The sequence below is a fragment of the Mauremys mutica genome, chromosome 8 (assembly GCF_020497125.1).
Source record: "Mauremys mutica isolate MM-2020 ecotype Southern chromosome 8, ASM2049712v1, whole genome shotgun sequence".
Classification (NCBI taxonomy): Eukaryota; Metazoa; Chordata; order Testudines; family Geoemydidae; genus Mauremys; species Mauremys mutica.
In genome coordinates, this window is record NC_059079.1 from 45,847,951 (window position 1) to 45,875,443 (window position 27,493).

Genomic DNA, 27,493 nt, shown 5'->3' on the forward strand with positions numbered 1-27,493 from the left:
TAGCCAATGTGTTTGTCTTTTATACTACACCTGTTCATGATGCTGTGTGCTTCACTGCTCTTCTTTCTGTTTGTAGGTAAGTGGGAGTTTGTACAAGATCTTTAATATTGAAGACCCAATTCTTTCATTGAGTCAGATTGTTTTTTTGTTTGGAAATGCATGTGTCAGATGAAATAGTCCGACATGGTAGAATTGGAGCAGGGTGAACAACTGATTTGTTTGGTTTGCTGGCACTTCCAAAATTCTGGAATAAAGAAAGAAAAACCATTCAAGTCAAGTCAAAAATTTTGAAAAATGTTGGCAAATCAGAAAAGTTGACAACGCTGTAATTTCAAACAAAATGTTTAGTTTGGATCAACTTCAGCAACTAAAGTCTTTCAACTGGATACATTTTTTTGAAATGCATGCGCCAAATGAAATATTCAGACATGATGGAAAATCAGTTTAATAGTTGTCCATAGTGCATGGTGTGCTTCTTCTTTCTGATGAAAGAAAAAAGGTGGTTTATAAAACTGATTTATTTTCCCCCATAGGAAGTTCTGAATATTCCAACAAATGCTTCTTGTGCACGTTGTTCTCAAACTTCCTGTAGCCAGGAACCCCTCTTTAAACATATGAATAAATCATGAACTCCCTTCCCAGCATTTCAAAACAACAGGTCCCTTCAGATCCACAGAAACTCTACATGAACTCTTAGGTTAGCAGATTGTAGTATGAAAATTTGTGTTGAACAATTAATTGCCCATTTTGGAAAACAGAATAAAGAATGTAGTAATAGAAATGAAAACCAACATGGGGAATGCATAGTGAAAATTTCTGAAGACCAAAAATGTAGCTTAAGCAATCCTAATTTATCTGATATTTACACATGAGAAATTTTTCTGAACTCCCAGTAGTAGATAGCTTAGTACTTAGTACAAGTATTTCCCAGATCACGCTGTGTGAAGAGAAATTTCATGTACTGAAATAGAATATTGGGAAAAAAACAAACCCTTGAACTGTATTCCCGGTGGAGTTTACATATGTTATCTCTAGTACCTTTCTGTTGAAAGAGAGGTGATACAACTACAGGGACGGGTTAAAAAGCAAGATCAATCTTTAAAAGCAGTTGCTGAGGACAGAATCCAGAGAGGAGCAGAACTCAACGTCAGACATTATGAGTGCTGGGTTTACTTTGTCAACCACCAGGATGACTTTGCTGAGCTGTATCGTCATTCAGCTTCTCTGGGCTTTCTGTGCTAAGGGACAAGGTGAGATGCAAAATTAATCAACAACGCTTTAGCTTAACTCTGGTGTGGGGTTATATTAAACATACTCAATGCTGATATAGTCAAGTGCTGTTACAGCAAACTCTCATATATACCACTTCAGCTCACGTCATTTGATATTCAGTCTAATTTTTATGAAGCTCTAGAGACTATCCATGTACATAATTTATGCCTGATACAGCAGGGCTGAGTGCATTCCCCAAAACACTGCAGAGTTCAAAGTGCAGAAGCAGGTGAGCATTCCCAGTATTTCTATAAGTGGTACTGCTGTAATCAGGCCAGCAGGTGAAATTCACTCATGTACTCAAATGCCTCTTATTCATGCCATGCTATGGGAGTTGTAATTATATTTATTGTATTCTGGTTTGTTTAGAAACTGTTCCATATCACTCCCAGGTTCACTATTATATGGATTGAAGAAAATGCTCTGGCATGTGGGCCTGATATATAGGTACCATGGGGATAGGAGCCTTTCATATACTTATCGATAGTGCAATGAGCCCTATAGAATGAGTGGGCACTTTAATTTCTGACACCAGATCTGACTTGTCCATTTCCATGCTGGCATATAGTAAAATATGTCTTGGAGGGATGACTTTCCAGGAGACTGGGGAGTTCCTGAGTATTAACGGGCTATTTGTATGTGGTGAAGAGAAAGTAGGGTCTATTTGAAAGCTAGCTATTAAAATTGAGTGGCTCTGGGGCGGAATCAGTGTTGTGTAGTGAAGGAGTCTTGTTTGTAGGATCCTTGTCTCATCTGGACACTAAGGATTATGTTCTGCATTTCTCACCTCAGGGTTAATCCTGCCAGGTCCACTCATAATTTACCCAGCCAATCTCATTAGGGCAAGGAGTAGAGCAGGGATCGGCAACCTTTGGCATGTGGCTCGCCAGGGTAAGCACCCTGGCGGGCCGCACCAGTTTGTTTACCTGCTATGTCCACAGGTTCGGCCGGTTGCGGCTCCCGCATTGGCCTGGAGTGGCAAACCTGGGACTTGCCCTGGTTCTCTCACTTACCATGTAGGTGCGAACTGAAGCCAGTGGGAGCCGCGATCGCCGAACCTGCGGACGTGGCAGGTAAACAAACCGGCCCAGCCTGCCAGGGTGCAAGCCATGTGCCAAAGGTTGTCGATCCCTGCTCTACTCCTTGCCCTAATGAGATTGGCTGGGTAAATTATGGGTGGACCTGGCAGGTTGCCGATCCTAGAGTAGAGCTTCCACCTGCACTGAGCGGTGGAGAGTTCTTTCTCCGGAATCTATGTATTGTGGAGGGGTTCTTCTGATCATGAACACAAAGCCATTAATAGCTCAGGACCCACCTTCATTGGAACTCACATCTCCATTTATGATGTGCCAAGACTTTCACTCCTTTGGGACAATGCAAATCAAGAGTGTGTGTGTGTGTGTGTGTGTGTGTGTGTGTGTGTGTGTGTGTGTGTGTGTGTGTGTGTGTGTGTGTGTGTGAGAGAGAGAGAGAGAGAGAGAGAGAGAAGGCATTTTTGGTGAAGGAGATCCAGCTCCAGCTCTGGGATGAACTTCCAGATGACATAACAAAAATTATGTCTGTCCAGTTTTAGGTCACACTGCAAGACTTGCCTTTTTGATAAAGCTTTCCCACCTTAATCAGAATGATACTTGTAACAACAACTACCTGCTCCCTGTTCCCCACACAGCAAAATAAAATAAAATTACCTTAAGCAGATCCTCCTTGCAGCAGAGACAGGAGAAGAGCTACAGACTTCATTATGTGCTCAGGGATCTCACAGTTTGATGCAGAAAGTGCTAGTATATTGCAATGTTGAGAGGTAAAAAAAAAGATGGATATAAAGAATCTTAAACTGAAGGGGATTTATGGCCTTAAGTCCTGTTTCCATTTCAACTTGTTTGTTTATTTCTGTATAGAAATTACTTGTGATCCTCCAGCAGTGACTAATGGAACCTTCCAGCCCCAAAAGAGAGTGTTCAGAGAAGATGATGTAATCAGAGTAGACTGCAATCGTGGATTTCACTTTGACACAGATAACAGGGAAAAGACAGCAGAATGTACAAAGAATGGCTGGTTACCTATTCCAAGATGTAGCTGTAAGTTGCTTTTATGTCTTAATGTGTTTAGACACTATCAAAATCCATGATTATATAATGTGTGCAGTTGACAGTATAAAAATATTTAAATAAAAAGGAGCTGGTGGCCTCATTTCTGCAGTAAACAGAAATGAAAGATTCATACCTGCAGGGCTTTTCCCTTTTGCAAAGTTTACTTTAAATCTCTTGGAAAAAGACCCTGTGAAAACAACGTGGTATGATATCAGATAGCATAGTCCTAAATAACTGTATGAGCAACATATACACTATGATTGACATGGCAAAAGTGTTAAGATCAACCTCCTACAGGGAAGATTTGTATCTCTGTATTTTACCTATCAAAATGGTAGCATGCCAGGCACAATACCAGTATAATATGAATGATAAGAAACTCTATGGGGCATATTTAGACTCTGAGTCACTTATATATACCATAGCCCTAGTTTTGTGCCCTCAGATTTGGTACCTTCATTTATTCTGAACTGTCACAGTTTTTTCCAGGTGGTTCTTCTTGTGCTAAAGTTTTTTCTTAAACGTTTACTTAATCTTTCCTCAGGTAAAATCCCAGTGGCTGCAGTGGGAGAGTTTTGTTGAGTAGAGACTAAGTAAAAGTTGAGGAATTTGGCCCATGATATTTAACAATAAATGAGAGCTGTCTAAAACAGGAGGAGGGGAAGTCCACCAATGTCATTATAAATTAACCCTCTCATAATGGGACTACAAATTTTGTGGTAAACACGGAGCTTGTTGTGTGTGGAGGGAAATCAGTCACCTCCAAGGTACCATCTTGCCCACTTGTGGATGGCCCTGTACCACAAACAGATCCCTCACAATATGTGGGTTCTGGGGGAGGACCCCTTGCTCACCAGGTGAAAGCAGTAATGCATGTGCCAGTTGAACAATCTGAGTGAACTGTGAGTGGAACCTTGCAGAGCTCTCCCCTCCTCCCACATCTTCCAATGAGTTTCCACAGAACAGGGTAATCTTTCCTGGAGTCTGTGAATAACAAGCTGTTATGCAATAATTTCTAAAGCTGTCCCATTCTACTTGGTAGGAAAAGCTTATGGAGGTGAAAAGTAAAATAACCCAGATCATCATATTGTGTATGTCCTGAACTCATGACTACATTTAATGTAACATTCAAATGCAAAGTACTAAAACTGAGGAGAGAACTGATGAGTGAATATAACAGTGAATTTTTCTTTCATGTACTTTGTAATATATATATATGTTCCAAACTTTCTTTTAAAGTGAAAACTCTGTGACTACCCACATATAGAAAATGGCAGATTAACTGGCTATTACAAAAACCACAGAGAAAAAGATTTTCCAGTACGTTTAGGGGTGACAATTTTCTACAGATGTCTTGATGGTTATGTATCTAAGAGTGAGAGCACCTGGAATCTAATCAGATGTACTGCAGATGGCTGGGACCCGATACCAAAATGTCTTAGTAAGTAAATGTAAATTTGCTTTTCCTTAAAAATACTATTGTAGCATGAAACACTAATAAATATGTAGCGCATCAGTAGCAGCGGCATTTGAAGGAACCAGGTTGGGGGGAGTGGGGAGACTGTATAACAATGCTTTGGTAGTCTGGCCTTTACATCTCCCAGTCAAGACTTGTAATCCAGGGATATGAAAAAATCTTTAATAGGATTTTCCCCTTGTTAGTCATGGCATACAAACAGAGAAGTTAGATAAACACACAAAATATCCTTTTGGGAAGGTTGCATAATAACAATACTTTATTTCTTAATGTCCAAAATTTTTACACACAAAACCAAGAACACACATCGAGAAAGCAGGCTGGTCCCCCAGGCAGGGAGGCACAATTCACCCCATCTTACTACAAGCTTCCTCTTTACAGCCTGACTGCTACTAGACCCATATTGCATGTTTCCCTACAGAGCCCCCCAGCCTGCAAACAGGATCAGGAAAATACTAATCAAGACCACATGGATCTCACTTTAATAGCTTTATCAGAGGGTGCTTGTATACTTTAATATAGTTTTCAAAACAGCACACTCCTGCCCTGTGAATTCCTCAGTTAAAACAAACACAGTGAAAATGTTCATAAATGTAACCATATGGGAGGTCTGTGATTTCACTGAGGCCAGTGGTACCTGCCAGGAAAAGTGAGTGACACCTGAACTTTGTCCTATTCCTTATGGATCATGCTCAGCAGGAGCATGCTCATTCTCCTTCTCTTTTGGCCATTATCTTCTAGCACAGGGATCGGCAACCTTTGGCATGCAGCTCTCCAGGGTAAGCACCCTGGCAGGCTGGAATGGTTTGTTTACCTGCTGCATCTGCAGGTTCCGCCGATCGTGGCTCACTGGCTGCAGTTCGCCACTCCAGGCCAATGGGGGCTGTGGGAAGCAGTGTGGGCCGAGGGATGTGCTGGCCACCGCTTCCCGCTGCTGCCATTGGCCTAGAGCGGTGAACCGTGTCCAGTGGGATCCACGATCGGCTGAACCTGCGGACACGGCAGGTAAACAAACTGGCATGGGTTGCCGATCCCTGTCCTATAACCATCCTGAGCTTGTATCTGGTAACTGTTGATCAGTGTGCCTCTTCATTGTCTCCCCTTTTACCTCTACCAAACATGTCACTGGTCCCAATATCTGCTTTACCACATCTTTTCCCCACTTCATCCCTCCCTGGTGATTTTGTACCAACACTGCCTGTCCTATGCAGAAAAACCTGAAAGGTTTACATTGTGGGGTTTTGACTGTTTGCTGTTTTTCACTGAGTATTCTCAGTAAGTCTGGTCTAAGTAAATCAAATGTAGTATCTAACTAATGTCTTAAAAAACTCAGCTGGCAGATTGTGGGGTAGACCTATATGAGAACAGGAAATTTGCAATGCAGCGTATCCCCTATGATTTTTGTCTAATGCTTGTTTCCATATTTGCTCAAAATAACCAGCCAATCCATTTGATGCTGGGTGATAGCATCACCTAATATGCTTCCACACATTTTGCCATAGAAATGTCTGAAAATCTTCAGAAATAAATTATGGACCATTATCTGAAAAGAGGCCTGTAGGTAAACTCTACATGGCAAACAGAAGAGGTTGTTGTCAGGTGAACCAACTCTGACCACCGAGAATAAGCATCAACCACAACTAAATAAATTTGTTTATTTTTCTGCAAAGTCAATGTACAGCCATTGACAGGGCTTCATAGCCCCCTTCCATGGGTGACATAGTACCATTTCTGGTATGTTTCAATGGCTGTTGCAGGAGTTATACAGGTTACTTTCCATTTCTATATCTTGAACTAAAGCCAGTCACCTAACATAACTTCTGGCCACTCCTTTCATTTTTACTACTCTTTGGTGCTACTCATGTAATTCCACTGGCATCTTTTGCTGTTCATGTTTTGCTATTACTACTCGTAGCCCCCATAGCAAACAATCATTCATGGATAACTCCAGTTTCCTGAATAGTAAGGACTAATTTGCTCTTTGGTTATGAGGTGTAGCCATCCCAGAAGAGTATAGTGAATCACCTTTGAACCCAGTAGTGTTACCAGTGTCTTATAATCAGTGATGAGGGCAGTGATTACGTCACTTAGCTGGGATGTGGGAGAATGGCAAAGCAGGGACTTGACCTAGTTCTCACTTACCATGTAGGTGCCCTACCACTTGGCTCTTGGATATTCTGGGGTGAGCATCTCTCTCTCTCTCTGTCTCTCATATTTTTTATGAAAAAATTCAACTCACGTTTTGTCTTAAAGTGAAATAGGAAAACTGTTCCCTGTCCAGCTCTATACCTCAGCATATTCTGGGAACTGGTATGTGTAGGGAACACGCTTAGTATCTAGAGAATTGGCTCTGGGCTGGAAAGTAATTCAGAGGTTGGGCACAGACCAGGGGAGTCTGAGAGACCTAAAAGCATCACAGCTGTTCCATAAAGTCTTTAGCCAATATCTAAGATTTCCCAGATTAGTGCACAAAGCTTTTTACAAAGCCAGATCCACTTTAAGTGGAAAGCTTTGAGTTCCAGTTGGAGAAATCTGTAACCTACACCCAAGTTTTCTCCATCTGCTGTGAAGATTTTTTCATGGAGCTCCCTGGCGTCTCAGAGTCTCCAGCTGTTTCCCCCATCACTCATCACAGCCAGGCTCCGCATCATCATCAGTTCTCGTTCTCCTTCAGCATCTTTGCACCTCAGCTGCAGACCCCAGCATTCCCCAGTATAAGGCCTAATTCTAGACCTGAGTCCAGTGCCCAGTCAGCCCCTCTCCATGGATACTTCCATGCCAAATCTATTCTTCCCCCTCCACCTCCTGTGAGGATGCTGTCTCTTCAGGAGGACAGGTCCTGCTTTCCTCTATGAGACCTTAGGAGGACCACCAGCCACCAAAATGTATCTCCACACTGGAGCAGGGGGCTGCACTAAGTACACATTCTCAGATTAAAACCTCTCCCTCTTCCTAGCCTGCCAGATTCCCCTAATTCAACGTCCCACCTCATGCAGCAGGTTTAAAACAAATAAAAGGAAGTTCTTCTTCACGCAGCGCACAGTCAACTTGTGGAACTCCTTACCTGAGGAGGTTGTGAAGGCTAGGACTATAACAATGTTTAAAAGGAGACTGGATAAATTCATGGTGGCTAAATCCATAAATGGCTATTAGCCAGGATGGGTAAGAATGGTGTCCCTAGCCTCTGTTCGTCAGAGGATGGAGATGGATGGCAGGAGAGAGATCACTTGATCGTTGCCTTTTAGGTTCACTCCCTCAGGGGCACCTGGCATTGGCCACTGTCGGTAGACAGATACTGGGCTAGATGGACCTTTGGTCTGACCCGGTACGGCCTTTCTTATGTTCTTATGTTCTTATGCTCCCCACACTCTTAGCAATTTGGAATGCTCTTCAGTGCAATAGTATTTAAAATGATAATTACTTGTAGATTAGCAATTACAACTTTATGGCTTCAGTGATTAAAAAAATTAAACAGTGGGTGCTTAATCATTCACAGAGTGTCTTGGCTGGTGGGGATACAGACAATCCTAAATTTTTAGTTTCAAAACTGAAATTCTAATCTCTTATAGTAGGCAGGGGGAATGTACATTAATTGGCCCTGTATGGATTTTTAATGTGCAGATTATTCTATTTTTACATTAGCAGTGGCAGAAATATCATGAGATTTTACCCCTGCAGCCCCCAATGTGTAAAGGGCTCATTTTTTGAAGTCTTAATGTTTGAAAACTTCTATTCTACACTTTGAAAAACTAAAGGACAATCTTCATTAGATAGGAATAGAAACTTCCCATGAAAAGTTAGAAGAGAGAAGTGGGGGTCACCACAACCTGGCGTGGTGTTGTGAATTAAATAGAGCTGTGGGCCCGCATGGGTTTTCACAAAGCACAAACAAGGACAAGATCTGTTCCCCAAAGAGCTTAGAGTCAAATTCAGGCCAACACAATGCACAGGATAGCTGTTCCAGTACAAGATCAGTAGGCTTACATACATTGGTGGTCAGAATGGTATAGGAAGTGAGAGCGAAAGAGGTGAGTTTTAATGAGGGATCCGAAGTGTAGAATACTGGTGCATAGAATGGGAGGCTTGACAGACGGTGGAAAGCCAAAGGATCTCAGTTTTTTTTCCTTCCAGTTTAAACACCTGCTGTCCAACTGCTAATTGTACTAAACCTTTTTCCTTTAGAAAAGTGTTCTCCCATTTGGTTGGCAAATGGTAGATTCCTAATTCTATGGCAGAAAGTCTACAAAGAAGGTGATGACATTTCGTATGTGTGTGATCATGAATATATCCCTGAAAATCAGCAAGCAAAAGCTACATGCACAAAGAATAACTGGATGCCTGCTCCAAGATGTATCTTTAACCGTAAGCAGCATTTTTGTTCTTTTGGGCTCCTGGCTAAACAACTGCAAAAACACTACTATCATGTTCTGCTTAAGAGAAATACAAAAATAGTGTAATGATTAGTATAGATAGAACCTCCACCAATAGGTGGTGCTGTATCTTTATCTTAATGCTAAGTTGTTGTTTTTTTGTTTTTAATATATTGTTATATCTGATCAGGGCATTAGTAAGGAGTTTTAGCTCTGCCTGTTTGTGCTGGAGTTACTACTTGCAGTGTCCCAATCTATTCTTTGATTTCTATAAGCTAGTGTTATAGTATCAATTCTAGCAGATAATTTATGAGAATGTGTATTCTTGACCTGAGTAACTATAAGATATGTTGTTGTGACCCTCATCCTTCCTCATCCAGACCCTCTATGCTCTTTGTCACCGCCCACTTGTTGTGTCATGTCTAATATTTAGATTGTAAAGTTCTTGGGACAGGTACTAAGTATTTCTTTATCTTCTGTGAACAGCCAAAGATATTTGTGGGAATAATAAACATTATTAATAATAATAATGCTCTTCCTGCAACCCATACTTGTTGTTCCTTATCCCCACCCTGAGCCTCTCCTGGTTCTTCTTATATCCCTCCTTACAGGTTGGCTCTGCTCCCTGATGGTCTTCACTCCATTGCATTTCAGTCATTCCATTTCCTTCTCCTTCTCCAGGCTGACTGGGCACCATCCCTGTGGGGAATGAGAGTGCAGGAGAGAGAGTTTCAATTATTTCAGTTTTGATGCCCAGAACCATTGTGGCCCCCTGGAAGCTAGGAAGAGCAATTTCAGGGAAGTCCAGTTCAGCCCCTGCAGCCCTAGAATATGCTCAATGTGGACAGGATCTGAAAAGAATTTAGCTGTCAAACTGTAACAGATCTGTATTGGGCATTTAAAATCTGAGGCTTACATAAACTTATAACTTGGCCAAATTTGAGTGAATATTCTGGAGGACAGTAAAAGATACATTCTTGATGCCAGGTGGACATCCCAGTCAAGTTGCAAGTCCTTTCCCCAAAGCATCCAAGTGCCTGAGTTTCTTAACAAAACAACTGTACAATTATTTTAACTTTTTTTTAAAACAATTTTTTAAACAATTTTTTCCAGCAACCTTAATAACCGGCGATGTTACCTGAGCCAAATTATGGCATTTAGTGACTAGCCTGTGTTGGGAAAGGTGTGGAGGCAAACTGGCCAAGGGAGGTATTGTACTGTAGGAAGCCCAATCCCTCCCCCCACCTCCACCAGTCTGGAGGAGTGTGTGTGTATAGGATCCTCGAGGAGGAGGCCAAAACCAAACTAACAAAAATGTGTGTCTCCTTAAAAAACCCCCTCCAAACTTACCCCTTCTGGCAGAATTCCTAGTGCTTCCTTATTGTTCTAGTAAGCAGGCTGGCTTATTCTCCCTTTTCCTTAAATGTCAGCTTGGGGAGGAACTGCTTAACCTATTCTTACGGCCCTTGAGATCTCTGAGCCTGGAGTCAGAGAAACAAAACTTGTAGTCAGACATACAAAGTCTCGTCAGACTAGTGACTTAAAGACTAATGGGCCTGCAACCTGTAGCAGCCTGTGCTGTAAGCGCCAGACTGTTCCTGAAAGGGGTAGTACACCTGACCACATATCTCTCCTCTTTGACTGGACCCATTGGTGCACTCAATCATGCCTACATCTTCCTCAGTCAGAGAACAGAAATCAGTGTTATGCTGTTCCTTTCCTGGACAGTGTTCTACTGCTCAGAAGTGACATTGATATTTCATCATGTGGAGCTAGTGCAGAGCCATACGATCAGTGATCAAGATAAACACAGTACCCAACAGGGAGTGTACTAGCATCCTAGTGGCCCTGCAGATGGGCAAGTATTTCTTTTTGAGGGCAGAGTACCACATCTCTCTGTCTAGGGACTTCCTACTCATGAAGAGGATGGGATATTAGTGGCCTTGGAATAGTTGGGAAAGGACCATACCCAGGGCTAACTGTGAGGCATTGGTCTGTAAAAAACTCCCGTGTGAAGTCGGGGCTGTGCAGAAAGCATTTATTGCCGAGAATTCTCTTCATTTCCTGAAACACCTGGTCTCACTGAGGTGACTCCAATCTGTCTTGTGGATGAGTTTTCAATAAGGTCTATGAGAAGTGCTTTCAGTGAGGCAAAAATTAGCATAAACTGTCCATAATATCTGGCTGGGCCCAGGAAAGACACACCTGTTTTTTGATGCTTGGAACAGATACATTCGCCAATGAACATAAACATGGCCATATTGCATCAGACTAATGGTCCATATAGCCCCATATCCTGTCTTCTGACAGTGGCCAGTGCCAGATAGTTCAAAGGGAATGAACAGAACAGGGCAATTACCAAGTGATCCATTTCCTGTTGTCCTGTGGCAGCTTCTGGCAGAGGTGTAGGGACACCCAGAGCATGGGGTAGCTGGAACTAGGGATGCTGAGGGTGTGGCAGCACCCCCTAGCTTAAATGGTTTCTATCATGTACAGGGTTTACAGTTTTGTTCAATGGCTTTCAGCACCCAACTATAAAAAATTGTTCCAACACCAGTGGGGTTGCATCTCTGACCATCTTGGGTAATAGTCATTGATGGACTTATCCTCCATGAACTTATCTAATTCTCTTTTAAGCCCTCTTATATTTTTGGCCTTCACAACGTCCTCCATCAACGAGTTCCATGGGTTGACTGTGCATTGTGTGAAGAAGTACTTCCTTATGTTTGTTTTAAACTTACTGCCTATTAATTTAATTGGGTGACCCCTAGTTTTTGTGTTATGGAAGAGGTAAATAAAACTTATCTATTCACTTTCTCTACCCCATTCATGATTTTATAGACCTCTATTATATTTCCCCCTCAGTCACTCTTTTCTGAACAGTCCCAATCCTTTTAATCTTTTCTCATGTGAAAGCTGTTCCATACACCTAATCATTTTTGTTGCCCTTCTCTGTACCTTTTCCAATTCTAATATATATTTTTGAAATGGGGCAACCAGAACTGTATCAGTATTCAAGATGTGGGGGTATAATGGATTTATACAGTGGCATTATGATATTTTCTATCTTATTATCTATCTCTTTCCTAATGGTTCCAATAATTCAGTTAGCTTTTTTGATTGCCACTGCACATTGAGCAGATGTTTTCAGAAAACTATCTACGGTGACTCCAAGACCTCTTTCTTGAGTGTTAACAGCTAGTTTAGAACCCATCATTTTCCATTAATAGTTGGAATTATGTTTTCCAGTGTGCTTTACTATGCCCTTCTCAACTTTGAATTTCATCTGTCATTTTGTTGCTCAGTCACCCAGTTATGTGACAGCCCTTTGTAACTCTTTGCTGTCAGTTTTGGACTTAATTATGTTGAGTCATTCAATATCATCTGCAAACTTTGTCGCCTCACTATTTAACCCATTTTCCAGATCATTTATGAATATATTGAACAGTGGGAGACCCTGATATTTTCCTCTTTACATAGTGAAATCTGACCATTTATTCCTACCCTATTTCCTATGTTTTAACCAGTTACTGATCCAGGAAAGGACCTTTTCTTTTATCCCATGACTGTTTACTTTGCCTAAGAGCCTTTGGTGTGGAACTTTCAGAAAGCATTTGACAAAGTCCAAGTACACTATATCTGGATCACCCTGTCCGCATGCTTGATATCCTCAAAGAAATCTAATATATTGGTAAGGCATGATTTCCCTTTACAAAATCTGTGTTCAGTCTTCCCCAACATATGTTCATCTATACGTCTGATAAGTCAGTTCTTGACTATGGTTTCAATCAATGTGTCTGGTCCTGAAGTTAGGCTTACCAGCCTGTAATTACCAGGATTCCCTCTAGAGCCTTTTTAAAAAAATCAGTGTTACATTAGCTATCTTCCAGCATCTGGCACAGAGGCACATTTAAGTGATAGGTTACATACCACAGTTAGTAGTTCTGCAATTTCATATTCCTTAATTTATGCTCCTTTCTATTTTCCTCAGTAGGATTTGATGTTCAGTTTTTAAAGTATGATTCTTTTTTGCCTCCAATTGCCTCTTTTACTCTGTTTAGCCTTGATGGCACTTTTTTTGGATCTTGTTGCTGCTTTTTTAAAAATTTGGTATATACCTTTAATATGAACCTTTATTGTGGCGTTTTAAAATAGTTTCCATGCAGTTTGCAGGCTTTTCACTCTTCTCACTGTTACTTTTAATTTCTGCCTAACTAGCTTCCTCATTTTTCTGTAGTTCCCCTTTTTAAATTTAAATGCTAGTATGGTGGGTGTCTTTGGTATTCCCCCTCCTCTCCACAAGAATATTAAATTTAATTACATTATTGTCACTATTACAGAGTGTTTCAGCTAAATTCACCTCTTGTACTAGATCCTGTGCCCCACCTAGGACTCAGCCAAGAATTGCATCTCTCCTTGTGGGTTCTAAGGCACCTTCATTAATGGTATCCATTTTGTACTTCCACTTTATTGACTAGGGGTTCTATTTAGTCCTTTGCCTTTCCATTTTGCAGTTTCTTGGGTTCACCATCAAATTGGCATCTCACAGTGACTGCAGGACTATGGCCAAATCCCAGAGATGGGTGGACCAGTCCTAACTGTAGATTATGACATTGTCTAAATATGGTGCCACATGGTGATGGTGAAGGCATAACCCCTGGTTCATACCAAATGGCTAGTCTCTGGCAGTCAGAACATAAGAGGCAGATATCCGCTACCTGTTTGTACAGTCTGGCCAAGAAACAAACCAACATCCCAGGACAGTTGGTCTTTGTGTTAGGCCACCACAGTGTCAAAGATGTCACTTAGTACACTGTAATCTAGAGTGGAAGATTGTTCTGCTGGGCCCCTCTCCTGGTCATAAAGGGGTTTATGTTGGTAGGAGGTCCAGTCTCTAAGGTCTGCTCCCATGGTCACCTTCAGGCTCTGTGGAGTCACCTTTGACAGACCCAGACTTGCCTAACCTTCCCAGCCCTCCACTGGTGGTTCTGTGGCTTTCAGGTCTTCTGAGGAATTTCACAAAGGTCTGACTGGGCAACAGAGCTAGATCCCAGGTGTCTGCTAAGTGTATTCCTCCTTGCCACTTCAGGGTTTCAGGGAAAGATGGGACAGACTCTTCTCCCAAGAGAGCCAGAAGATGTTTTCAGTCCCTTCCCAGGATCACTGACCAGGATAGATGATCCATCACTTCTACCTGGAGCTGGTCCATCTGGTTCACCACACACAGGATCATTAAGTCTGTCAGGTATGTTCACACTTCATCATGACTACATGATACCTAGATGGGATGTCCCTGATTTAAGGCCTAGAATGAAACTAGTAGTGTTGGAACTGGTCTGCCCACTGTCTGAATCTACCAAATTCTCCATGGTGTTTGGCCCTATTTTTGTTTGTGTTACGTAAGGTACTAGGATGGCCTATGGATTGGTTGTTCACTTCCCTAGACTAATCAAAGTAGCATCCCAGATAGTCACAGTTCATAAGGGAGCATTCATGCCAAATGTATCCCAGGTCCACAGAGTGATAACAAACCACCCATCCTCCCTAGACAAGAAGTGGTATGCTCCAGACAATTTGGGTTTGGGGGGGGGAAGGGCAGAGGGTTGGTCCTTTCTGTCTGTGCTATTGTTGTGGGTGGGCCTCAGTCCAGAATTTCAGTGGCTCTGAGCCAATCCTCTGTGTGGGCATTTCTATGCGATTTCCTGCTGCTGTTCCTGACCACACCTGCCCATTGTGGGTGTTTTGACCTTCTGGAACCTCTCAGTCATTTCCATGGCCACTGCTAAACATGTCAGACAGAAATGCTGGATCCAGGCTTGTACCACAGCTGGATCATCTTCCAGAACAATACTGTCCATTAGTTCCCCCATAGTCTCAGTCTCTGAAATGAGCCACTAGGCAACCATATCCTGGAGTCATTGGGCCACACTACATGGGTGCACTCTGGCAGAAAATGGTTCAGCCCCAAAACTCTGATATATTTCCAAGTAGATGCCAAGTCAGTCCATTATCCTCATCTTTTGTGTGGTATATGAGTATGCTGTAGCCTCACTCAGCATATGGTAGGCCACTTATGTTTTGCTGGTGAGGTAGGAGCAAGTCACACAGTTCAGTACTCCTTTCCCAGGCCTGGTCCAAAGTGATCAAATAGGCCTCTGGGTCATCATCCCCATTCAGCTTGGTCAGGGTGAGGCTCAGGAGATTTACTAGGCTGGTATCTTCCCCTGCAGTTTGCTGGATGAGCATGTCTGTCTGAAGCTGGTGGTTCTGCTCCTGCTCTGCACATAGTACCTCCTGTTGTGGGGTGTGACTATTTGGATCTCTTCTTGAGGCTGTTGGGACACCAGCTGTGCTTTTTGTTATGGGCAATTCCTCTCATGCTCTACCAGCTGTGTGTCCTGTAGGTATGGCTGAGCTGCATGCTGTGCCTCCAGAAACCACCAGTTCCAGTCTCCCACTGTCTGTTATGTTGAAGGAATAATCAGAGTATTTCATCCTGACCCTTCTTGGGGGCAGCGGGGGCTCAAATGGAATCCTGTTGAATACACCACCTGTACAGGAGCCAAGAACCAGGAGACAAAACCAAACTAACAAAAAAAAGTGTCCTCTTTAAGAAGGCCCTCCAAACTGACCCTTGCTATCAGACTTCCTACTGCTTCTTGGTGTTCTAGGAGGCAGGCAGGCTTTTTCCTATTCCTTAGGTGTCATGTCAGGGGAGGAACCACTTCATCCAGTTCATAAGGCCCTTGAGACTTCAGAGCCTTGAATCAGCAACCAAATGTATAGTACGATAAACAGAGTCTCCAGGGCTCTGGTCAGGATAGTGACCTGCCACCTATAGTAGCCAGCGTAGTTTCTGGTCCCCTCTCCATTGTTTAGCTTCCTTTCCCTGATTATATAGCCCAGCTCCAGGGGCAGAGCAAGGTGCTTCTTGATTGAACACAGGCTATCTTGGCTGTAAGCTCCAGACTGTCCCCCAGATGTCCTGCCACAGTGTAGTATACCATGTTAGGATGGTGCAGCATGTTCCTCTGACTATGCCTAACTAACACTTCTGGGTGTTTTAAAGTGAGTTAAAGCCATGGCCCTACCTTCTCTTTCTGCCTCCCCTTTTTCTGTGGGGCAATTTGCACAATTTGTCCAGTACCACTGGGGCCTGGAAATCAATTAAGATATCACATATACAATTTAAAATACAGGTTGTAATTCTAGTCAGCAATACCATAAGAAAATGTAGCCATACAAACTCATTGTCCATTCCTATTGCCTGGGAAAACAGATGAGCTGTGCAGTTTATCCTGAAGGTCAGAAAATTCAGGCAGAGAGTTAATTCTAAAGCTGAGTGAGTGCCCTTAAAGGGTAAAACCCTGCTAGCAGCACTGTTCCTTTGAACTGAATTGAATTAAATGTACAAGACCCTTCTGATTTGTCAAGTACCTTAACAATATGAAGTTTCTTCACAGAATTACTTGTCCACAAACAAATCAAAGAATTGCCATAAAATAAGAACCATTAGTATCAAAACCAAAATGATCATTTCCTTCCATCCAACTTTTAGTTTGACTTTGGTGAGACACTATCAGAAATGATGAGAGCTGGGTAGCAATATGGTGTGATGACCTTTATCCTTCCTTACTGACATCCCACCTGCTCTCCATAAAGTCAGAACAATATGAAGGAATGAAGTGAATTGTTCAAGGAGTTTTTAAATGGCATTATTCCATTTAATTTCATGTTCATCTCTCCTCATGGTCACCTTATATTTATAGAACACGTTAATTAACAGTATTTTTTCTTGAAGTAATGTCATTTTCTCCCTGCTTTAGAAATATGTGGAAGGACAGAGGTACCTCATGGTTATTTCTATGAAACAAAGAACAGGTTTGGTTTAAATGAAAAAGCAACATATAGGTGTCAGATTGGTTACATGACTCCAGAAGGAAATGAGACAGGGGAGATACAATGTCTTGAAGAAGGATGGAGTCCTTTTCCAGAATGCATCAGTGAGTAGTTTAATGACTGAATATCTCTGTTTTTGTCACATGGCTCCTTACTGGATTTTCCCTTAATTGTAACTCTTTTTTTCTTATTTTAACTAATCTATTATTTGGGAAGGTGTTGCCATCATAAACAAAAGAACTTACTGCCATTGTCTGATCTGTATTTAAATCATAAGGAGATGTATTTTATGTAAAACACCAGAGTACAAAGGTTTCAAAACTTTGTTCTTATTGTTATCATCTTAGGTATCTTAAAACGTCCCATTTTTCCAGACCAGGGGAAGTATGGTTTTAATGGTGGAGATCTAAATCTCCCACTTTCATGAAATAATGACTTACAGTATTAGCCCAGCCCAAATGAGGTTTAGGGCATTCCTTTGATTCCAGGATACATTATCTCCTGGTTATTCCATCTATTAGTATCACCTTTGTGACTGAAAGAACTCACTTATAATTAGTTTTCAAGATGAGGTCCATTCTGTTTCACAGAGCAAGGGTACAATTATATCATAATCAGCATAGCTGCCGTGACTATGAGAATCCCCTCTATGTTGGCTGCCTCTGGAAATACATGAACTTGAAGCTGCTGACAGTCCTGGCTCTACAAAGTGGTGTCCCTTGTGATAGCACCTACCAGAGCTGTGTCAAACTGGGAAGCTTCAAAACAAAACAGGATACAAAATTTGTACAATGAAGAAATAGACCGTTTTTTGGATGAGTGCCTCTTTTCAAGCATTTTCCCATATTTCCAGTCAAGAATAATCTCCCCATTTCTATAGGAGCTTTCTGCACCTTATGACTTGTATGGAATTCAGTGGGGAAATGTTTCTGGCTTTTGTAGTGTTCATGCATGTCATGATGATGGAAATACAGACAGTGAGCATGACAGTGCCACAGCATGGATTAATTTGGTTAGTAAACAAGGACTAGACCTTCAAATGGGATAAAATGGGTCAATATAAGGTCCAATATTGTTAAATGCAGTTAAAACATTATATATATGGCTGTACATGGTGTTCCATCCCTAACCCTTTTATACATACAAAGCCAAATTTGCCTCTTGCTCCATCCATTCCACTTGGCATTGCTCTGACTGCACAAAACAGCCAAAATCGATTTGTTTAGCTAGTGTGAGTTCCCCCCAGGCATGGAGGAGTTGGCTAGGGAAAAGGGACATTACTGGGGTGTCCTTGCACTGCAGGGATCCCTGGCTGCTGGAGTGAGCCCTTGGGGCCATAGGTAGCCAGCACAAGGTAGCTTGAAGAGGGTGGATCAGTCTGAGGATCTGGAAGGCAAAAGATTGGCTTAAAATCACCTTTGCTCCATCCCCTATTCTGGTTCCATGTTGTGCCTAGCTGGTAAGATCAGAAAATCTGTGCCCTGGCTTCCCCACCCTGGAGAGTTTAGCTCTTAGTGTAACTCTTGCAGCCTGAAGCCTAGGGGGTGGGTAGGCTTGAGAGCCTGAGCTCCAGCCCAAGCCCCATCGTCCACACTCGTATTTTTAGCACTCTAGCTCAAGCCCTGCTAGTGAGAGTCTATCTACCTGGGCTGGGAGGCTCACTCTGAGATGCAATGAAGATATCCCCATAGATGGCTGAGGGAAGCATGACTACAACTGGAACAGCCACAGTAACAACATCCAGTACAGTGCCTGAAGAAAGGGAATTATTCACAGTGCCAGAGGGTAAGAAAAAAAGCAGTGGCTTGAATCTAAGTAAGGAAAAGTTAGGCTAGATGTTAGGGAGATATTCTTGATTGTAAGAGCATTAGTGTTGACTCTCGAGGGGAACACCTGAGTCACTATCACAGTAGATTGTCAAGAACAAACAGGTCTGAGAAGACATTTGTGGGACTAGCATGGAGGGAAGCCTACAAAATCAGGACTCAAATTAAATGCTCAAAATGATCTCTTCTGTACCTGTCATTTGAGTCTAAGAATCCTCTTCTTTTACCTCCACATATTTCTAAAGACAAATGCAATAGATGTAATGTGCGACACTTTTGTAGAATACTCTGTTTTGGTGTGACATTGAAGAGTTTTACATTTTTAATTTTTTTTAAATATGCAGTTAATAAGGTTGACATGCACAAAGTACATATAAGGAGGATACTTTAGGCTGTCAGAGTATTTAGTTAATAAAAATAACTAATCTTTCTCTAATTCTGTAGAGACATGTAGGATGCCTGCTTTTCAGTATATTCATTTCTACACCAGTAAAATGGTGTTTTTGCCTGAAGACATACTGGAATATGAATGTGCAGATGGATACAAAACTGTAAATAAAATGTCAAGGGGGCACACAATATGTAGCATAAATGGATGGACTCCAGAGCCCCAATGTTTTGGTAAGCTTTTTTTTTTTTGTACTAATGAAACTTCTACACTGCAGAATGCATTTCTCTGAAAAGGGTTTGTAGTTGTTTCATTTAATAATTTAAATAAATATGATTTAGGTGCAGGTTACATTGTGGATAATGATTGGGTGGGAAAAATTGATGGATCCCGGGGTAGTCAAGAATCATTAATCACATTTAGTCAGCAATCCCAAGGAAACAGTGTTCTTCATAGACTAAGGTTAAAATATCAACCTAATTTCCCATTTCCTGGTTTGCTTTGAAAATTTAGAATAAACTATGTGGGTGACATCATTGATGGGGCACAGTGTGACATCTGTTTGTTGTATCCCTCCAACTTCATTTCATATACTGTTTATACAGATTATATAGCCAGTGTGGGAAGTGGTGATAGAGATGTACTAAGACCATAGCAAGAGAAAATTCTTATTGGGCTACTGGAAGCATTAAGTATTGTGTCTCTTGAACTCCAATGGTTGTGGTCAATTTCATAGGTGTAGTTGTGGTCAATCCCCACCTGGAATCATCTGAGCAGGCTGCAGGAAGCCCATTCGTTTCTACGGAGCTGAAGTGTCTGTACAGAGACACCATGGCCTGGAGTGGGGGCTGAGGGTGTACGGCTGACTTAGACTGGGGGATGTGTCATGGTTTTACTTACCATAGTCAGTGGATTTTTAGAGAATTAGTAACTTGTATGTTAGGTAGTTAGAGTGCTTGAATCAACTCATGCAAACAGAATTTTTACTAAAATAAGAAATACAATAAAATCTTAATACAGATATTAAAATAAGTAACAGGGATATCTAAAGGCCTGAAGGAAAATAGTGCGGATTGAAAGGTCAGCTTCACCAACTCATTATTTACAGTTCACAAAATGTAATTTTGCTGAGTGAACCACAGGTCAGTGAAGATGGCCTGTTTTTTAAAGTTACTTGCAAAATTATTTATAATTAGAAGATAGAATGTGGGGGAAAGATGATGAAAATTCAAACCCTCATTTGAGGTTCATCATTTGCCTTCCAGCAAATATATTATACTCTGCAGCTTGTTTTTATTCACTTTGTTTTGCCTCCTCGTCTTCTTTTCTTCCCCACCTATGATGGGAATCTTACAGTTCTAGAGATTCCCAGTCTATCCTCAATCAGGACTTTTCTTCTTGCTGATAATCAAAGCCCTGATCCACACAATGGGAGCCTTTCCATTGATTTCAACAGATTTAATCAGACCCTAAATTATTTTGTTCATATTAGCAAAATTATTGAATCCTTTTTCATAGGTGTAGTTGTTACAATGTAGTATTTTCTTTCCTTCCCTCACTGCCATCTTTAGCAATAGAATGTGAGATGCTGATGCTGCCCCATGGAGAGGTTTTCCCCAAGAAGGACAAATATCTTAACGGAGATGTTGTGACATTTTCCTGTGCAAAACGTTACACCAGAGTAGGACCTGACTCTGCTCAGTGCTATTACTTTGGATGGTCCCCAGAACCTCCGACATGTAAAGGTAAATGTTTACTCTAGGATTATTGAAAAGGAAGAATAGTAATTCATCTGACTCTTGAATACTCAATCTTGTGTTGAGCTTCTTCTGGATTGTAACCTCTTCCCCAAATCAAATCATTCGTTTGTCCCCCTGCCAATGCAGGGACTGTTGCCTTCAGCACATTTTCATTGTCTAGATCTAAAGGCCATGACTAACTGAGTTTTTAACTTTTACAGTGGGGAAGCTATTCCTGAACCTCATATCTCAATTAGGATGTTTCTTCCCTTTCTTAATTGTATCCTATTATTCTTAGCTATGCATAGTGGAGAGGGCTGTTGCCTGAAAACAGACAGGTAAAATTTACACATATAAAAGTCCACTAAGACTTTTCACAGCAATGGGTAAAAATTACAATATATCTGATCCAGAAAAGGATAGGCCATGCCTACCTAGTCCCTCTGTGCTGTAGGTGAGGGGCATAAGATAACCTTAATTAAATACCACTATTTCCTTTCTAAATTATCCAGATAATGCCTCATTCTTTAAAGTAGGGTACTGTCGGGGTATAACCCCCCTCCCAAATCTGAACTCTAGGGTACAGATGTGGGGACCTGCAGGAAAGACCCCTTAAGCTTATCTTCTACCAGCTTAGGTTAAAACTCTTCCAAAGCACAGTCTTCTGCCTTGGACAGATATTGTTGCCACCACCAAGTGATTTTCACAAATATTCAGGGAAGAGTCACTTGGAATCCCTATCCACCCAAAATATCCCCCAAGCCTCTTCACCCCCTTTCCAGGGGAGGCTTGAGAATAAAATACCAACCAGTTGCCTTAGCAATGTGAGCACAGACCAACCCCTTGTCTAAGGACTTTGTAATCAAAGGATTCTTTAAAAAAGGTAAATTTTATTTAAAAAAAAATCTGAAAACTCAGGCTTTAGGGATTCAACACCAAAAATAACTTTCTTGGGGTTCAGCTTAAAGGTTACAAGCAAAACAAAAGCATCTGGGGTTAGCACAGAGGAACCCACAAACCAAAACAACCACAAAGGTTCCTAATTGCATCTGTCTTAACTTTTCCTGTGCTATTCACATATCTGGGATTCCAAATGAGAAGTTTCTAAGTATGATGCTGATGATTTCCCATACCTGACTTAAAGCTTACAGCTTGTTTCTGCCTTCCCCTCTCTCCAGCCTGAGAGATAATTTAAAAAAAACAAACAAACCCCCCCCCCACACACAGAGCAGTTTTTCCAATTTAAAAGGGTACAGCCCCCTTATTGCTTCCCCTGGTCAGATGCCAACTCATGTTAAGCTTCTCTTAACCCTTTACAGTTAAGGCAATTAGGATACAGCTGCTAAGAAGGATTTTCTAGCTACTGACTGGCTGGGTGTCCATAAAAGGGAACTGTCCCCCCTCATTTATCACAGGTACTAACAATGCAAGCTAATTATTCATAATACAGGGAAGTGTTATATAAAGTTCTATCACGCATCTATACTAATGTTCTTCTACCCAGTCCAAAAACCATCTCACTCCTTGCTGTTCCATCCTTAAGTAGAACCTTCCAATTGTGTGGCGTGAGTCTAGGATGAGCCCTGCAAAATCATTTCCACTTGTGACCTAAATGAGCATTTGAATCCAAACTCCAGAGGTGTGAAGTCACTCACTAAGATATTTGTGTCACATTTCCCCATTTGCAGGAGTGAATTTGTTTTCATCCTTGTTGATTATAGCTGTGGCTAATATTATACAAAATATTCAGATAGTCTTTTTGTTCTAGTGGAAATCAAAGCTTGTGGGCCACCACCCAGCATTACGAATGGGAATATTATCAGTGACCTTCACGAGAAATATCAGCATGGTGACTCAGTGGAATATGACTGCAACCTCAGATTTAAAATGATCGGATCAAAGAGTATAGAATGTGTTGATGGAGAATGGTCATCTTCACCCTTTTGCATTGGTAAAAGATTTTTCACTTTTAAGATTAGTGTAGAATAAATTTTTCTTGTTTGTTTATGCTTTCAGGGACTTTTAAAATCCAAACTATACACAATGAGGTGTAACATGCTGGCTGGTGTGCATAATTTCCATACCATAGCCCACTGTGGGATGGAATCAGACCAGTGCAAGTATGTGACAGGTGCATTCTTTAGTGACGCAGCACTGGGAAGACTCCAGCCTTAATTAAAGTAAATGAAGCAATTTCTCTTAGCGATTACTTGGGTGTCAGTTGTTGGGCTAATGAGGCAATTGACTCAGTAATTGGGAAGATATATTTCGGAGGAACTAGGAAGTGAAGGGAGGAGAGAAAGCCGTGTGGAAGACTTTTCCTGTTGTATACCTGAGGTTCCATCTGTTATGCTTTGAAACTAAAAGCACATGTGGTGAAAGAGAAACAGGCTGTGTGTTTGTAGCTAGGTAACAGTATTCACACAGTAAGTGAAGGGATGCCCTCTGACAAAGTGTGTTTATTGCCTTGACACCTAATATGCAACCCAGGGACCAACTGTAATTTGCAGGATCTTGAATGGAACATTAAGAAAGTTAAAAACTCCTTGGTTCTGTGTTTGTACCATGCCTAGCAAAATGAGGTCCTGGTCCATAACTGGGGCTCCTTGATGCTACAATAATATTATTTATGAGTGCCAATTGGCTAATTTACCACCAGGACCCTGAGGGAGGCATTCAGTATGCATAGTAACTCATATAATTTTAAGAATCAAAATAAATGCACAAAGCTATAGTATCTGCTTGCTCTTGCAGTTTATTTGGAAATCAAATAGAGTATTTTGTTTAGATTCAGCAGCAGCAAAGACCTGCAGCTCCAGGAAATAATTACAGATGTTTTCATAAAATAAAGAGATACTATGAATGTTGCCTATTATTTATAGAGAATCTTAGGTGCATGTAAAAAACAGTTGAAAGGCAAAGGGATGTGGAAAAGGACATTTGTGCAGATCTGTAAAGGAACACTTCCTAGGGAATTGTGTTGTAAGGAACATTTTAACAGAGGGAGGGGAGGTTGGATAGTGCATAATAAGTGGTAAGGAATCCTAGGTGTAGGGGTGGGCATGAAATTAAGCACAAACTAAAAGTGAAAGGAGAAAAGGAGGGAAAAAAGCAGCTAGCAAGGAGGTTTTGTGATGAATGTAGGAAGGGGGGCTAGGCAATCGGGGGCAAAAAACCAGATAGGATTGAGATTGTGCTAAGCCTTGGAAGTGAGCATAAGGAACCTGAATGTTTTTCAGACAAAGAGAGCAAGCAAAGGAAAGACTCCAAAGAGCAGTGATGTGGTCACAGCAGGAAGGGAGGGAAATTATCTTAGCCCTGGTTTTGCTGCAGATTGAAAGGTGGGAAGCTGAGCTTGAGGGAAGCTGGGGAATAAGGGGTTGCAGATATCAAGGTGGTGTATTGCAGTGCAATTTAATTTCCTGGATGTGTGCACTAAGAGTGACAGTGTTTTTAAAAAGAACGTGAGTGAGTCAGTGCATCGTTGTATTGATGTGACTGAGTATCATGAGAGTAATGAGCTGATGTGTAGAGATGGTTCTCTTTGCTTATGATTTGTGTGCTTTGCAGTGTCTGTATTATTGTGAGAAAATACCTTTGAGCAACCTTAACTTTAATTTAATGATTTTTTAATGTGTGAGACTAGAGATATTTTACAGGAATAAGTGAAAATGTTTAGAGAGCCTAATTCAAGGAAAGAGAAGCCTAATAAAAACCTGGGAGATAAGAGGGAGAAGATAGAGAGGTTTTAGAGGGAACAGTATTGCTACAGACTTAGTATCTCTCCTACATTTATTTAAGTCAGTGGAAGTTTTTCCCACTAACTTTAATGGGAACAAGATCAGGTCCTAAAATAGTGGTTTTAATATTTGCATTAAATTTCTTTTATGATGTATCTGTAAATGTGACAAAACTACAATATGTATCATTTATGTTCTTTACCCTACAGAAGAGGAAAAAACTTGTTTACCACCCCCCAATATTGTCAGAGGGAGTGTCTTCAGTGTAAACCAGAACCGATATTTTCATGGTGATTCTGTGGAGTATGGCTGTGAAGGAAACCTTGAAATTGTTGGGACAAATATCATAAAATGTCTTAGTGGAGAATGGACATCTTTACCTTCATGTGCTGGTAAACTGTACTTGGATAACACTTTAAACATCAATGTAACTTAATTTTATTTAAAGATTTATAGAGTTTATTCATCTATATTCATGGAAATACAATATCCACATTAATTGTATCCAAAACCAGTTACATTAAAAGAATATCAAGGTTGCAAAGTTAAGCACTCAAAAGTTAGGAAATACACATCTGAAGGTTGCCCATGCATCTTTAATTCTGCCCTCCTGGATATGTGTTACATTACAGTCTTTAATTAGATGAACAATATACCATATTTTCCACAAAACCCCAGCCTCATTCCGTGAATGGGAAGTTACTCAATATTCCTTTTTATCCTCTACATTCATTATGTGGCCTGGGCCTTATTTACTGCACACCATTCAAACCCTGCACTGAATAGAAAACTACTGATTTCCTCCTTGATGTTTTTGTTTCTCACCATAATATTTAAGTGCTTCACAAACATTAATAAATGTGTTCTCACAACAATGCTGTGAGACAATGGGGAATTTCCATTTCACAGATAAGAAACTGAAATACAGACATTAGGGATAAAATTGTCAAAAATGTCCTCTAATACCAGGTCCTAGGCCCTAATTTTCCACAGTACTTGTAGCAGTTTTATAGCACATCATATGTTGAAAACATAGCTCCCATTGACTTCAGTTGCAGTCACGAGTGCTCAGCAGTTCTACAAATCTGGCCCCAGATAGCTTACATAAGGCTTTCAGAAAATGAAGAAAACACAATTTGTGGTCAACTGTGAACATTAAGTGACTTGGCTAGTGCCATATAATTCTTTTGCAGAGTCAGGGTTACAATCCAATTCTCTCAAGCAGCATTGAACTTCTTGAACAATGAGACAATCCTTCCTCTTCAGGCAATTTCCTACCTCATTCTTTACCAGCCTTCCAGCTTCTGAAACAGGGTTCCTAAGACTACAGCCTCCTTCACTACACAACCCTAATTCATCCTCAGAGCAGGACCATACTTTGGACTGAAGTGGGGTGAAAAAAATATGTGATCATGTAATCAAGGACTGTAATTTAATGCATAATCACAAGGGAGCCAAATTAAGATTGCACAGGTAACCTTCATTCTGGCACATTCTAACAAAAGGGGTTTTGGATGCCATTTCCAAATTAAAGAACACCAAAACTGTAAAAACAGAAATTCCATTATGTGGAACCATTCTGACCTCCAATTTGTATCATCAGCAAGGTTTGGCTCTTTGGCTCCAGAGCACAGATTTCTGAGTTCAAGGAGTAACTGATAGCAATAGTAAGCTGTCATCCTTTTATGTGGATCAGGCACCAGTGAGTTTCACAGATATTTGCTGAGAGCAGAGAAATGTAGAAACTCAGGACTGCTGGATTTAATTTCAGGTTCTGGACAGGAGTGTATACTAGTGATTATAGACTAGTCCTTCCACTGTCCCACCTCTATTCCTATTGTTCTCCTGACCCCCATCCATCAGGGGTCTTCCACAATACTTCCACCTCCTTCTCTGTCTATACCTTTTTGTTGGCTCCTGCCCTCTCTCCCTCTGCTCCTATATTCCCCTACATCCTCCAACTCCTGCCCCATCCCCTTCTGTTTCTATCAAACACCATCTATTCCTATATCTTGACCAAACACTTCCTCTCCTTCTACTCCCATCCCCCCAGCTGTTGTTCCCCCTTCCACCACTGTCTCCCCCACAGTGCTTTTCCTCACACTCTGACTCTGCAAACCCCTCTCCCTGTACCCCACCAACCCACCATTTCTCACCTCCTACATACTAAATCAGGCTGCTTCCTTATTCTCCTCACTACTTGAGCACAGGAAGTTAACATTAAGAGCACAGGAGAAGACAATCTTTATGTTCTCCGTTTTGGTGCCTGGCAGCACAGCAAACTGGAGCAGTAATTGTATGGAAAGTCCTGCTCAGCTCCTACAGCCACCAAATGCAGTGAGTTCACTCACTTTGTGGAGATGGCACATGCGCAGTCTGGTCACTCCATAGGAGCTCTAAGAACATGGAGCATGTTCAGTGCTGACAGAATCTTCAGAAATTTTAGTTGTCAGACTGAAACAAGCCTCTATTGAGCATGTGTGAGCTGAAATTATTCAAAAGTTCATACATTGGCCATATTGAGGCAGTATTTCCCAGGAACAGCAAAAGGCACATCTCTGACACCAGGATGTCCCCCCTTGCCAAATTTGAAATCCATGCCTCAAAGTATGGAGGAGCTAAAACTCCTAAAAATATTCTTACAACCAACTCAGTAACATGGGCAAAACAATGTGTTTTTCACTGACTTCAT

At 41.3% G+C, this 27,493-nt stretch overlaps 1 protein-coding gene across 1 annotated transcript in view; it reads left to right on the forward strand.

Moving 5' to 3' along the window:
* The first annotated feature begins 1,116 nt into the window (after positions 1-1,116).
* The window catches only part of LOC123375826 (coagulation factor XIII B chain-like), an 83,735-nt gene continuing 57,358 nt past the window's right edge, over positions 1,117-27,493 (forward strand). The window contains exons 1-10 of the mRNA XM_045027132.1: positions 1,117-1,250; positions 3,171-3,350; positions 4,602-4,803; positions 9,022-9,201; positions 14,299-14,454; positions 17,036-17,212; positions 19,379-19,555; positions 20,894-21,067; positions 22,830-23,012; positions 25,011-25,193. Of these exons, the coding sequence (XP_044883067.1) occupies positions 9,174-9,201; positions 14,299-14,454; positions 17,036-17,212; positions 19,379-19,555; positions 20,894-21,067; positions 22,830-23,012; positions 25,011-25,193 (1,078 nt within the window). The 5' untranslated portion in view covers positions 1,117-1,250; positions 3,171-3,350; positions 4,602-4,803; positions 9,022-9,173. The remainder of the gene's footprint in view (positions 1,251-3,170; positions 3,351-4,601; positions 4,804-9,021; positions 9,202-14,298; positions 14,455-17,035; positions 17,213-19,378; positions 19,556-20,893; positions 21,068-22,829; positions 23,013-25,010; positions 25,194-27,493) is intronic.